The following is a 15,026-nucleotide window of genomic DNA, read 5'->3' as shown; positions in this document are numbered from 1 at the left end:
CAAGAAGTCTGACTCAAACTTTTCCTAGGTCAAGTCTTCATAATATGGCATCATCATTTTGTTCAAAATTCCGGTCTAAAAACAAACAAACATTCTCTCACTTCTAGGTCATCCTTTATGATCAATATATGATCCTTCCTTCCTCCCTTAGCATGCTGTAAACCAGTGACATTGGTTCTCAAACATGCCTGTGATATCAAGAGACTGTCATGCTACTAATTAATTTTGCAACTAACACCATGTCAATACCCATTGACCAATGGCCCCGTAGCAGGCCTGAAACCACGTAACCACCGCGGGATCCACAGCGTGACTGCCACTTTGCAGGCTCAAACCTCCAAAACAAACTTTCTTCCCAGAACTGTTTAAAAGGGGAAGATGAACCACAAAGGAAACTATCAACAAAATGAAAAGGCAACCTACCAAAAGGAAGAAGATATTTATAAATCATATACCTGTAAAGAGTTAATATCCAAACTACATAAAGAGCTAATACACCAATCAAAAAACAGGCAGATGATCTAACAACATTTTTCCAAAGAGGACATACAGACATATAAAAATATGCTCAACATCACTAGTCATCATGGAAGTGCAAATCAAAACTGAGACAGAACAGGAAGAAGCTCAGAAAATTCCTTGGCAAGTGGAATGGGGAAACTGAGACAGACAGCAGAACAAACTGGCCCAGCAGTTTACAGCCAGGTGCAGAAGGTCACCAGGGTGGAAAGCCCCAGGTGCCTAGTTACAGGCAGAACTGGGAAAACAAGGACCTCATTCGCAGGGTGGCCCTTCCCCTTCTGACGCATCACTGGTCATGTGATTTAGACCCCATGGCCTTTTCTCCCTGGAGATAACATCTAGGCCTCAGCCCCAGGCCCAGAAAAGCACCAAAGCCAGGCAGGTAACACTAAGACCAACTGCAATGACTAATAACTAATCAGTAGAGACCCTGAAAGGAACACCTAGAAAAGCTGATTAATATTCTATTGAGAGCCTCCCCTAAGGCCCCCTGACACACCTTCAGCCCCACCATACCCCAAAACCCTCTACCTCCTGGAGCATGGAGCACACTTGTGCCTTTCCCTTCCCCCTTTTCTTGCCAAACAGGTGTGCATGTCCTAAATTCTAAGGGTCCCCAGGGAGCAATAGGCAGGAACAGCTCATGCCAGGCTAACCCCCAACCCTGTCTCCAAGGCCCTGTTTTCTCCGACTTTCCAGTGAGCTGACAGCAGCGCCACCTTGGCTCTCTCCTATTGTTTCTTCTAACCCTAAGGGCTTCCTTGTTTCACTGTCCCCAGCCTTAATAAACATCCTGTCAAAATCACCTGGACTCATGCTTTGGTATCTTACACTAAGTCAAGAACCCACATGCTACAGGCCAGCCTGGGCCCAGTCTCCTTTCTGGTAACAAAACCACAATGTGATATCACCTCACACCTACTAGAGTGGCTGTCATCAAAGAGATAAAAGATAACAAGTGTGGTGAGGAAGTGGAGAAAAGGGAACCCTTACCCTTGGACACTGTTGGTGGAAATGTAACTTGGTGCACCCACTATCCAAAACAGCATGGAGGTTCCTCAAAAATTAAAAACTGGCACCTGGCTGGTGTGGCTCAATGGATTGAGTGTCGGCCTGCGAACCAAAGTGTCACCAGTTTGATTCCCAGTCAGGGCACATGCCTGGGTTGTGGGCCAGGTCCTCAGCTGGGGATGTGCAAAAGGAAACCACATATTGATGTTTCTTTCCCTCTCTTTCTCCTCTCTTCCCCTCTAAAAATAAATAAATAAAATCTTTTAGAAAAACTGAATTACCATATGACCCAGCAATTCCACTTCTGGGTATTTATCCAAACTCATAGATACAGAGAACAGATTGCTAAAGTACAAGGCCGGGTGGTGGGGGGGTGGCAGTTGTGGGGAGCAGTAGGCAAAATGGATAAAGATGGTCTAAAGGTACACACTTCATTATAAAATAAGTTAGTTCTGGGGATGTAATGTATCGTACAACATGGTGACTACAGTTAACAAACTAGTGTATATGTGAAATTGCTAATACAGTAAATCTCGTTTAAGTTCTCACTAAAAAGAAAAAATCGTTAACTATGTATGATTGATGTTAACAAGTATTGTTGTGATCATTTGACTATATATAAAAATCCTTAGGTTGTACACCTGAGACTAATATGTGCCAATTAAGTCTCAATTAAAGAGGGAGAGAAGATGATTTAATAGCTCGATCCTACTTGTAACAAAACCTCTACATGAAAAAAGCCCAGGGAAGGCACGGGCAGGGTCCCCTCAGGGTTGTGTGGAAGGACGCACTCTTCAGACTGGCAGGGAAACGTGATAAAGGAATTTGCTCTCTCCAGTGATAAAGAGAACCAAAGCAGCTCGAAGACAACGAGTTGAAACACAAATCTGCTGCTGGCTGTGAGAGTTCGGTAAGTCCCTTGGTATCTCCAGGGCATACTTCTGCAATAAAATGAGGATGTGAGCCAAGAGGTGATGTTTACAGAATCTGCTGTTAATATTTCATGATTCCATACACAAAAGAGCAAAGCTGTTAGACTTCTGTAACAGCCTTGTGACATTCCTATAAGGTGTCCCTGGAAGGAAAGGCTTGGGAGGCAAGTTCTCCACAGCTCCAGGCTCATCAAAAGTGCAAGCAGAGCCTCCTGCCACAGGTACACAGGTAGCAAGCCAGTCAGCAGGAAGCATTCTCATTCACTGTGGGTGAGTCAGCAAAGGGCTATTTTCAAAGAAGTCATCTCTGCTGCAACTTCCTTCCCTTGGGTTGTTTAAAAAGCCTGAGAATGAACACCCAGGAGTCAGAGAGGGAATCTCAGGGGCCCAACTACTTGCTCTGACATAGACAGTTCCACAGTTTAATGAGGTGTGAAAACGTAAGAGAAAATGACACAGACGGGAAAGGTGGGTTCAGGAATATAGAGTCATTTGAACAACAGCAGCTTGGCGGTGACACAGTGCTTTGTGTCAAGGACAAAGTCCACTTTTGTCTCTTGCTCTGGAACTGGTTGCCAGCAATTCAGACCATTCCTTGCGGGGAATCTGACAGCCAGCCCCAGCTCCGAGAGGAAGCGGCCTGAGCATCCCTGGGAAAAACAAAATTAACCCGGCTATTCGCTGCTTTTCCACGCTTGCCTAAAGCTCTCCCTCAAAGTCGCTTTTTAGCCTGATCTCAAAAGCACTCTTTAAGCTTAAAAATGAATGCTGAGGTATGCCAAAAGCTACTTACAAACCAATGTCAAAGGACGCCCCCAAAGATTTAATACATTAGTTAATGTCCACAGAGAACAGACATATCATGGATTATTGTACCTATCAGATCAGGAAAAAAACTGTATTTCCCTCCATTGAATTCAGTGAAGAACAAGCCATGTGACCTTAGTCAAGTGCCTGGGCCACAGACATGGGTCAAATTCTTTTTTTTTCTCTTAACCAGGGCCCACCATGGAGCTGTTTTTATTGAAATACATATGTTAGGGTTAACAAGTAACTTCTCTGTGGCCCCGGTGGGACCTCTTCCCCTAGAGGTGGGTCAGGCCAAGGACCCCAATGAGGCAGACAGTCTCCCAAGTGCTAAAAGGGAGCCAAGTGAGACAAAGACTCCCATGCCAAGGCACAGGCGGTGCTGTGAGGTGAATCTGAGGCAGGGTTATGGATCCTGTGGGACACCTGGTATGGTCTGGTTCTCAGCTGTGGCTGTAGATTTCTCTTCATTAGCTGCTGCCTCTGAAGACAGACTCCTCTTTTCTGCAATTAATCTTTTAACTCCCACCATCCACTGACTGACTTCAGTCACATGGTCAACCGTGAGTGAGCGGTGGATGTCATCTGCTGCGTCCCACCGGTGGTTTGAAATCTCCTGCACCAGCAGAGCCATCCTCTTCTTCACAGGCATTTACAGCTTCCCTCCAACCCACTGTTCCTGCAGCAGAACCAGGCGCCGGCTGATGTCATCACACACCTGCCTCTTTGTGTGGCCATGGCAGTCATCCAAAGCCTGTTTCAAAGGTCTCAGCACATCTTCCAGCAGAGTCTCACACTCAATGACTGGGAAATCTGCAGGCTCCACAGCGGAGGCAGGACAACTCCCCATAGCTGGAGGCTTGGAAGCCTTACTTGAAGGAGGTGGAAGCCCCGCTGGGGTGGACCCAGGAGAAGCCTCTGAAGTGGGGACTTTGGGGGATCCATCCTGGGGAGCGGCGACTCTCTTGGTTAGCGGACTGCACTTGGGTCCGCCAGCCTGGGTCTGCAGCCCATAGGAGAACTGCGGCGGGTCGTTCCAACTGCGCTCCTTGTTGCCTGGCTTAACGTATAGCTCCGCCATCTCCACTTCCGCATGGCCAGCCGACATAGGTCAAATTCTATTGCAATTTATTACAACTCATTCCAAATAATTGAAGCGAGTTGTAATAGAATTTGACCAGCATTCCTTTTTAAATTCATTTGACAGTACTAAAATATTGTGTATGTATTGAGTTAGAATTATAATGCTATTATATTGAATAACATTGCTGGAAATAAACTAGAACTTGAAAAAAATTTGCTTTTAAAATTCATTGCAATGAAATCTGATTCCTTTCTCCCAGACCCTACTGGTTTGTCTCTCAAAATTTAGATGAGGACAAACCACAAATCAATTTAATTTTCAGCTAACGTGATAGCAGAATGACCACCACAAAAAGCCTTCTGAAAATCTGGACAAACTAAGATTTGAATAACTATGACCTTTCTTTCCAAGCCTCTTGCAAGTCCTCTAAGTTATTTTTCTGCACATTCGTTGTGATCATTTACCTTTTTTCCTGTCATTTCCCTGTGTATAGTATATACGTGTTTATTTTAATGCTTCACAACTCCTTTTTGGTGATGGGGAGTAACAAGTGAATTGAAATGCCTTGCTTCTTCCATGAGATTGCATCTTCTTTCCCATCCAACTCATGTGCTGAATGCAGCATGAATGCAATGACTCAGAACTTCCTCAACCACATCCACCACCGTGCCCAACCTTTGCTCTTTCCCCTGAGGCCAAGCTACCATGTACCTTCCTCCATGAAGCCTCCACAGATGGCGAAAAAAAGAAAACCAAACTCCCCTCGTTCCTTCTTCCCTTCCTATGTAATAACACAACATTTAGGACTTCAATGTTCACATAATCCTTTGCATAAACAATTTATTAAATCTATTTTATCTGTTACTGAAGTGTTCCTTTTCCCTGCTGCTTTAGGTTGCATTTCACCGGAAGTGGCATGGCACAGTGCATTCACAGTGTGGGGGAAACTCTTCTGTGGCAGACACGACTGACTTAGGTGGATGACAGGTTCAGCACATGTTTCTTTCTTCATCGTGGACTCACTGAGCGCTGACTAGGAGCCGAGGCAGTTCCCATCCTCACAACTATACGTTCTAGTATGGGAGACAGACAGTAAACACTAATGAAGAAATAAACAGGACGGTTACAGATTCTATGAAGACAATAAAGGGAACAGGAGAGACAAGGAGAGGTGTGGGCAGGCATGACAAAGACAGTGGTACAATTAACGAGGATTCTCAAAAGGATCTAAGGAGGGATTATTCAGAGACCTGAATAATATAAGAAAATGATTCGGTTTTCAATTTCCCTTTTACCCAAGACAGTTAACCCTCACAGATTCTGTGTATGTGAGTTCTCCTACTGGCTACAATTCACTTGCAACTCCTAAATCAACACTCCTGGTCTCTCAAGCTCATTCACAGATGCGCGCAGAAGGGCAAAGATGACATGCAAGTGCCCACTTGAGGCTGAACCAGTTGACACTCTTCTTCTTTCTCTTTTTAATATTTACTCAAGGACATGTTCACTGATTTGAGAGAGAGAGAGAGAGAGAGAGAGAGAGAGAGAGAGAGAGAGAGAGATCAATGTGAGAGGGAAACATTGATCAGTTGCCTCCCGCACATTCCCTGACTAGAGATTGAACCTGCACCCTGGATATGTGCCCTGACTGGGAATGGAACCCACAGTCTTTCAGTCCACTGGATGATGCTCCAACCAAATGAGCCACACTGGCCAGGACTCTGTCTTCTTCTTGTTTCAGTTCTCATACTGTATTCAAGTGTCCTTTTTATCATCTATTTAGTATCATGTTTTTCTGATTTTTGTGCTTTTAGTCGATGGTTTTGCTGTTTAAAATGGCCCCCAAGCACAGTGCTAAAGTGCTGTCTAATGTCCTTAGGTACAAAAAGGCTGTGATGTGCCTTATGAAGAATATATGTGATAGATAAGTTTTATTCAAGCAAGCATTATAATGCTGTTGTCCATGAGTTCAATGTTAGTGAATCAACCAATGCATATTAAATAAGGTCTGTAAACCTTCAATAGCAACACACAAATTAAGGGGATATATTGATTAGTTGATGAAAATGTGACCAGGGACTCAAAGGAACCTGACCTTGCATTTCCCCTAAGAGCACTAATTCAGTATTCACTAATTCAGAGTTCATGGTGACTCTGCAGAACATGAACTACCTACCACAAAGGAAACTCTATAGCACATTGAAGAGGAAGTTCCAGTTGCCCACAAGTCTCCAGACCTTCACAGGCAACCGCTGCTGTGTCTCCGTTGCCTTCATTTTGTTGTTGTTCTTGTTGCTGCTGCTGTTGCCTTCACTTCTACAGTTGCTTCTTTCTATGGCAAGTCATGCTGGTCCTCCTTCAGTGGAAGGAATGTAAGGTTTTCTTATTCAATAATTGTTTTAAGTAAAAAAGAAAAAAATGCAGGCAGCATAAAAAAATAGTAAGTAGAAAATAATATGGGACACACATGGGTGCGACAGTGGGCAGGAAGCTGCCACAGAAGGACACCTCAATCTGGCAGAGGTCAAGCTGAGGATAAACAGCTGAAGCTTGCGAAACATATAGTGAAGAGTCTGGCTTAGGAGTGGAAATTTATATGACCATGGATGAGAAATATATCTTCTACGAACCTCAGTTTTTTAATCTGGAAAATAGGACAATATGTGAGAATTATAGCATTATCACAATGATTAATGAAATAACATATAAAACAGCAACACAAGCTTTTTGGTCTCTGAACATCTTCCCACTCTTTCTTTAAAGTATATTTTATTAATTATGCTGTTACAGTTGTCCTAATTTTTCCCTTTGCCCTCCTCTTCCCAGCAATCTCCCGTCCCTTAGTTCATGTCCATGGGTCATGCATGTAAGTTCTTTGGCTTCACCCTTTCCTGTACTATTCTTAACATCTTCCTGTCTATTTTGTACCCACCAAATATGCCTTTTAATCCGTGCACCATTTCCCCCTTTCTCCCCCTTCCCCATCCCAGCTGACCACCATCCAAATAATCCCCATACCTATGATTCTTTCCTGTTCTGGTCGTTTGCTTAGTTTGTTTTTGTTTTTGTTTCTTAGATTCAGTTGTTGATAGTTGTAAATTTATTGTCATTTAAATGTTCATAGTTTTGATTTTCTTTTCTTAAATAAGTCCCTTTAACATTTCATGTAATAATGGCTTGATGATGATGAATTCCTTTAGTTTTACCTTGTATGGGAAGCACTTTATCTGCCCTTCCATTATAAATGATAGCTTTGCTGGATAGAGTAATCGAGGTTGCAGGTCCTTGCTTTTTATCACTTTGAATCTTCTTGCCAGTCCCTTCTTGCCTGCAAAGTGTCTTTGGAGTAATCAGCTGAGAGTCTTATGGGCACCCCTTTTCTCTTGCTGCTTTTAAGATTCCCTCTTTATCTTGAACCTTTGGCATTTTAATGATAATGTGAGTTGGTGTGGTCCTCTCTGGGTCCAACTTGTTTGGGACTCTGTGCTTCCTGGACTTGTATGTCTATTTCCTTCACCAAATTAGGGAAGTTTTCTTTCATTATTTTTTCAAATAATGTTTCAATTTCTTGCTCTTCCTCTTCTCCTTCTGGTACCCTTATGATTTGGATGTTGGTACATTTAAAGTTATCCCAGAGGTCCCTAAGCCTCTCACATTTTTGCATTCTTGCTTCTTCTTTCAATTCTGATTGACTGTTTATTTCTTCCTCATGTTCCAAATCATTGATTTGAATCCCAGATTCCTTCCCTTCACTGTTGGTTCCCTGTATATTTTTCTTTATTTCATTTAGTGGAACCTTCATTTCTTCCTTTATTTATTTATTTATTTTTTGCCATTCTCTATGAGATCTCTGAGCATCTTTATCACCAATGTTTTGGACTCTGTCTCTGATAGGTTGACTATCTCCGTTTCATTTAGCTTTTTTTCTGGGAATTTGTTCTGTTCTTTCATCTGGGACATATTTGTCTCCTCAATTTGGCAGCCTCCCTGTGTTTGTTTCTGTGTATTAGATAAAGCTGCTTTTACTCCCTGTCTTAATAGCTTGGCCTATGTAGCAAAGGCACTTGTAAATTGTGTGGGGTGGAACCTTAGGTAATTGCCAGGGTGGGGCCACCCACTTCACCACTTTGTGGTTGTGTTTGTGGTAGAGGTCTCTAAGATCCCTACGTGGCTTCTGGCAATTTGCCTGGCACTCTCCCTGTTTCCAGTCATTTCATCCACTTCCCATACGCAATTGGTGCCCCTCCAGTTGCTGTCCTGGGGCTTGCATATGTTCTAATACCATGCAAGCCCTTTAAGTGGTGAAAATCTGGCAGTTTCTTCCACCACCCCAACCCAACCTGGTTTTCACAGCCAGAAGTCATGGGGGTTTATCTTCCTGGTGCTGGCACCCTGGGCTGTGCAGTCTGGCCTGGTGCCTGGGATCACTTGCTCTCAGGTTATCCCTTCCAACTTTTTTCTACCACAAGTGAATATGGGATCATTTGTTCCACCACTGCCACTGCTTGTCCAAGCCACACTGCCTCCCTGCCCCATCTCTGTTACTCTGCCTCTTTCACCCGCCCGGATAAATGTGAATTATTTAGATTCTTGGTTGTCGGACGTCCATATAGCTTGATTTTTTTGACAGTTCTGGTTGTTACTTGTTTTTGAGATCTGGTTGTAATTCTTTCTACGGTTGCACAAGGAGACTAAGTGTGTCTACCTATGCCTCCATCTTGACTGGAGCCCTCCTCCCCACTCTTAAAGTTATTGAGCCATAGCTGGTATAGCTCAGTTCGTTGGGATGTCATCCATACACTGAAAGGTCACGGGTTCAATTTCCAGTCAGGGCACATACCCAGGTTGTGGGTTCGACCCCCAATAGGGCCATGCATGAAGGTAACCAATTGATGTTTCTCTCTCACATGGACGTTTCTCTCTCTCTCTCTCTCTCTCTCTCTCTCTCAAAGCAATGAAGAAACAACATCCTTGGGTGAGGATTAAAAAAAATATATTGAGAACCCCAAACAGCTATTGTTTATGTGGGTTACATCTATGACTACTTACCATATTAAAAATTCAAGCTGAGACATTTGAACAGTACTTATTTGTTAAAGTAACCATAAGAAACCCAATCCATGTATTTTTTTAGATCACTTCTACTTTTCCAACAACTATGTATGCTGTCAGATGGGTACTAGATTTGCTTCGTAAGATATATAAATGTCTAATCACTATAATACTGTATGTCAACTGTAGTTAAAAGATACATTGGGGAAAAAAAAAAACTACTTTTCCAAACAAAACACACAGAAGAGTGGCACTGGTTTGCATATTTGTAAATCTCTTTAATGTCTGGTTTTGTAAAGGCTGTTGGATTCTCATGTCTTCTTCTGCATTCAGTCTGTAGCAATATCATACTCCACGTGGCCTCTGGGAAGCTAAACTGTACACTCATGAGAGGACAGCATGAAAATAGTTCCGTAACATCTTAGTATTAGTGCCAAAAAGTTTTAATCTCATGGACTCCCTGTAAGTGTTTCTGAGAACCCCTCATGTCCCTGGAACATAATGAAATAAAGCGTTTGGAACAGTGCCTGTCATAAAGTAAATTCTAAATAAATATTATTCTCTATTCCTTCATTCTTAGCCTCAATGTTGTTAGAACATGAATACACTATGACAAGGATTTCTTCGCTACAATTGTATAGTATATAGCCCAGTGTCTCCTGTAGACAGATGGTCAACAAGTGTTTCTGTTGTTGCTTATCCTGGTTCTATAACTAATTAGCTGTGTGATCTTCAGCCAAGGCTTCTTAATCTGCATTCAAATTCAGAGGATCATGGATTTCAAAAAGGAAAAAATACACCTCTATTTTCTGACATCCTGCACGTACTTCAATTACTACTATAGGCAATAAAACCACAGCTGTACCAGCAGACCAGTGATACCCTCACCAACAGATCACAGGTATTTTCACGTCAAATATGGTTACTCAGATACTTAAAAAATCATATGTGCTCATCACTAATTCAAAAGTATGGTAGTTATTAGATCTGCCACTAGATCTTGTTCTTTAATATATTAATAAAGAAGCACATATATTACAATATTACAAACTTTGAAAATATCTTGAAAATTGTATTTCAATACAACTTGATTCATTTTTAATCCTTCATATTTAATTTTGTGCACTTACAAACATTATTCTGAGAAAGGTGTCCATTGGCTTAACCATATGGCCAAAAGGGTTCATACAACCAAAAAGGTAAAATCTCATCTCTCAGGCACCAAGTTCCTCCCTTTAAAAAGGAATTGAACTAATTACTTTCTGAGACCCCCTCCCAGCTGTTACCCCTCTAGCTAGAGTATTTGGAACCCCGTGCCTGGTGGGGAAGAAATGGGTGGAAACGCATACACACCTGAGTGAATTAGCAAAGCGTCTGTTTTTACACCAGCATTGGAGAAAGTGACTCTACAAAGTTAAATGCTTTTAGACTCATGGGACCTAGTACAGCTAAAGGGCTGAAAAGCTAACAGTGAAAGCCAATATTCCTCCAAACTATCTTTTATTACATTATTAAAATACATATAACAAATCACAACAAACAATAATGAATTATTTTGCAAAGAGTCCATCATCAGCATAATCTGGGTCTGCTCTTGATAGAAATAGCAGATGTAAAGTAATTGTGCCCATAATCAGAAGACTAATCTGAATATTCATCACTAGTTTTTAATAGTTTTTGCTTAAAATGTAAATAAAAGTGTTTTATAGCCTCCTATCCTTGAACAGAACAAAGTAAACAAAGAAAGAGAGAAAGAAAAAGGAAGGCAGAAAGAAGAGTTCTCCAGGGCTATGGAGAAAAGCACTTTTTCCCCGAGCACTCAGTACTCAGCACTTCACCCCTGGGTACTGATGGACCAGAGGTTTAAAGAAGCAGGCCCACTAGTTCCCTCCTCGGATAAGATGACATGCCCAGGTCACTGAGGCCCACCTGATGCTAAGGATGAGCCAACAATGCCATGTTTAAAAACTAAGAAAACCCAGACAGACTGCATTTCAGTCCCTGTGGAAAAACCTAGGCTGCCTCGGGGACAGCCAAGAGCTCACCACGATAAGGCAGAGAGCAGGACTGCTGGCTTCACTGCCCACAATTCACACTGAGACCCAAGGGCCACCTCACACAGAGCAGTTCTGCATCACTGAAAGGCTTCCAAATGGTCATCACATGGTTTTCTTCACCCAAGAAAGAGATGTTTAGCAGACACTCAGAAGTGACAACAATCACACCCCCCCCAAAGCCCAGCAAGCCAGTTTCTCCAATTATACTTAAACGAGTCTGTCTGTTCTACACTTCCTTGTTTCTCAGCAGTATATCTCATGTTTTTACTTACAAGGGAAAGACAGATAGAAAGCTCTCATTTAGTCGTCCATTTAACAGAACAAATAAAACTCTAATTAGAGAGAATGAGATGCTAAAACCTAAAGTAGGAAAACAATTTTTAAATCATCACAGAGCCCTGACTAGTGTGGCTCAGCAGACTGAGTGCTGGCCTGTGAACCAAAGGGCCACCGATCAATTCCCAGTCAGGGCACACGCCTGGGTTTCGGGCCAGGTCTCCAGTTGAGGGTGTGCGAGAGGCAACCAATTGTTTCACACATCGATGTTTCTCTCCCTCTCTTCCTCCCACCCTTTCCCTCTCTCTAAAAAATAAATAAATAAATAAATCTTAAAAAGAAATCATCATAGAAGTGAGGCTAGTGCTTTAGGACGCCATCTCGACACAGGACGGGCAGTCACTGAATGCACACTATTACCTGGTCTACTTCTTCCGTGACAGGGACAGAAAATCCTAACCTTTTGGTTCACTGAGGCCAAGGATGAGAGGCCATGTAATAAAATGCGGTCTAGCATAATGCAGGATTGTGAGGAAGAAGTGTGGAGGTCTGAGGTCTGGTGAGTACCACAGCCGAAGGTGGGGATGGATCTGAGCCCTGTGGAGAAGTCTGGACTTCGGGATGCAGAAGGTGGGAAGGCACTCTGGACAAGGGACAAGCACAAGGGAGCAAAGTCACAAAGGAGGGACTGATTGCACAAGAGTGAGAAGGGCAGTGTCTGCACTGGCCAGTTAATGAGAGGAGCTGGGAGAGATAACGTTGGTGAAGATAGTGGAACTGGATTATGGGAACCTTACAAGTTGGGCTCAGTTTAGACTTTACCCTTAGGCCAAGGTAGGTTTCCAAGCAGAGAGATGATATGAACAACAATGTACTTTAGGAATAAATAACAGAGATTTATTCTTGAATAATCTGTCCTAACAGTGGGTCCTTTTGTAAAATACGGATTAATCAGAATCTCTTGTGCCCAGTAAAATGAGCGCCCCAAATTATATCCTGGAGCAATTTTGTTACCTATGCCCTGGAAATGCAGTTTGAATCATTTTCTTGGTTGATAGCAAATAAGATAACCTGACAGCAGGACAAATCATACTTAAGAGAGAGAGAGAGAGGACGATCATACTTGCTCCTACAACTACCACAATAAAAACTACATCTGGGGTTATGCTTGGGTTAACTACACCCAAGTCCTGGAAATAGCTTTGGAAGTAGCTTTTCTCCTATTGAACAAAGTTAGAATTGATAACCTTTATGTAAGTAGTAACTAGCAATTAGGCACTGCTCAATATGCTTTAAACGAATCCCATTTATTAGAGAGCATTTCACTTCCATAACTACGGGCTACTTACTGTCACCTGACTGTGAGTCCCTGTCTGAAGCCTCATGATCAAATTATGACCAGGTGGTCTGGGGCAGGACAGACAGCAGCTACTCATTTCTGAATTGCAGCCATAGGAGAGTGCAAGGATTCTAAAGCAAATTTAAAGGGAAAAGTTAGGTTTTGGAATAGGGGAACACAACTAATTGTATACATATATAATTACACATATAAGACATACATACATACATACATAAAGGATCACAGTCTAAGAATAACACAGCAAATATGAGAGGCTTTGTTTGTATTTATTAACTGACTCACGGCTACAGAGTTTAAAAAGAACCTAAAGATGTTGAGTTATCTCTGAAAGCGACTTTGCCATCAGAAAGCATAGACTAGGTTCAGGGACCTCTCCCTAGTAAGGAGCCAGTGAGGGAAAACAGGGCCGGGGAAGGGAGTAAAGTAAAAGATTAGATCACAAAGAGGCCCAATGAATGAACCTGAGAGGAAGGGATAAAATTCAAAGCACACATCTGTATATACTGGGAATCGCTCCGAAATCTAATTGCCTCCGTGATCGCCCCGCTAACGGCAGTCTTCCCACAAGACCCGAGCAACCTCTCACTCCTTGCGAAACAGCAGAATCGTTTTCCCTGGGCCAAAACCCACCGCCCAGCCATGGATTGTTTCGGATCCAAACCAGCAGGGCAGCGGTCCCTCCGCCGGTTGTGGGTCCCCCCAGCACCGCCTAGCCCGGGCCCTATCACCGTTTCCTTAATAAAATATCCTGAGCTGATCCTGCGACGAAACTCGGGGTTCAGAGGGCAGTCTTAGACCCTCTCCTTCCACTTAGGGGATGAGCCCCGGTGGCTACCACCCCCGTTCCCACGCCAACGCTTCCTGTCTCTCCCATCACATCCACACCGAACTTGACCTCCCCATTCCCTTTACAGCTGTTATCGGCATCCCGGTCCCCAGGAGGAAGCGGGGGAGCGGTTTTCTACTCCCAGCTCCTCACTTTGGAGCTTCAGAGAGAACCTAAGAAGAGGCGGGCAGAAAGCACTGGGGCAGCTAACAGCACTCTGCCGACCTTGGCCGGTTACAAACTCCTGAATGAAACCGCACTATGGGGAGGAGGGGGGCGAGCGCCGGAGCTAGGCTCCCACAGAGTAACCGGCGAGCGCCCTCACCTCGGACGTTTCCACTGTGGAAAGCGCTGCAGCTCTGGGTTCGGGAACAGCTGACGGGTCCCGGAAACCAAATGCCAAATGCACTTTTAGCCACTTGGCTTCCTCAAACCTGGAGTAACTTTCCCCGCGGGGCTTCGGAAAGGGGCTCCGACCCCCACCCGCCCCACACTGCTGCCGCAGGAACGGAGCCCTGGCTGCGCCCCCGGGGGCTGCGGGGGCCGGACCCTGACTCGGGCGGCGCGCGCACCCACTGCCAGGCGTCCGCCGCCCGACTTCGCGCCAGGCAGGGCCGCTGCCGCGCACTTAGGGCGCACTCACCAACTCCGCACTTCTGCCGCTTGGTTGGGATCCAGCGGGCCATGGCGGCGACCTCGCCCAGACGCCGCGGCGGCTACAACCCCTGGGGCGCCAGCCGCAGCGCCGCCGCGCTCCTGCACGGTCCAGTCTCCTCCGCCATGTTCGGCAAACTTCGCCCGCCCGGAGGGCCGGCTCCGCGCAGCGCTGCCCTGCCCTGCGCCGTCCGCACCCGCCCACCCGGGATTCGCTCCGGCTCCCGCCCGGCCCGAGGTCACCTGCTGAGCCGGGCTGCCGCGCGGTGGAGCGCTCCCCTCCCTCCCGGCGCCGCCCGGCCCCTCCCGCCGGCCGCGCCCTCGGCCCGCCTCCGCGCCCCGACCGCTCTCTCCGGCCAGCTCTCCCCGGCCCCAGCCGGCTCCGGCTCCGGCTCCGCTCGGGTGCCTCCTGGCGCGCTTTCCTAAGCAGCTTCCCAGGACAGAC

At 44.8% G+C, this 15,026-nt stretch overlaps 1 protein-coding gene and 1 pseudogene across 2 annotated transcripts in view; both read right to left on the bottom strand.

Moving 5' to 3' along the window:
- The window catches only part of DOCK5 (dedicator of cytokinesis 5), a 191,165-nt gene extending 176,359 nt beyond the window's left edge, over positions 1-14,806 (bottom strand). For both annotated transcript variants that reach the window (XM_090290277.1, XM_090290278.1), the window contains exon 1: positions 14,571-14,806. In XM_090290277.1, coding sequence (XP_090146403.1) covers positions 14,571-14,613 — 43 coding nt within the window. In that variant the 5' untranslated portion in view covers positions 14,614-14,806. The remainder of the gene's footprint in view (positions 1-14,570) is intronic.
- LOC150000244 (steroid receptor RNA activator 1 pseudogene) lies at positions 3,654-4,368 on the bottom strand (annotated as a pseudogene).
- Positions 14,807-15,026: the final 220 nt, after the last annotated feature.

This window comes from Furipterus horrens, unplaced genomic scaffold, assembly GCF_987537825.1.
Source record: "Furipterus horrens unplaced genomic scaffold, mFurHor1.1.pri manual_scaffold_10, whole genome shotgun sequence".
In the NCBI taxonomy this organism is placed as follows: Eukaryota; Metazoa; Chordata; class Mammalia; order Chiroptera; family Furipteridae; genus Furipterus; species Furipterus horrens.
The sequence above is the reverse complement of the archived record's forward strand: the minus strand, read 5'-3'. Positions and strand labels throughout refer to the sequence as shown.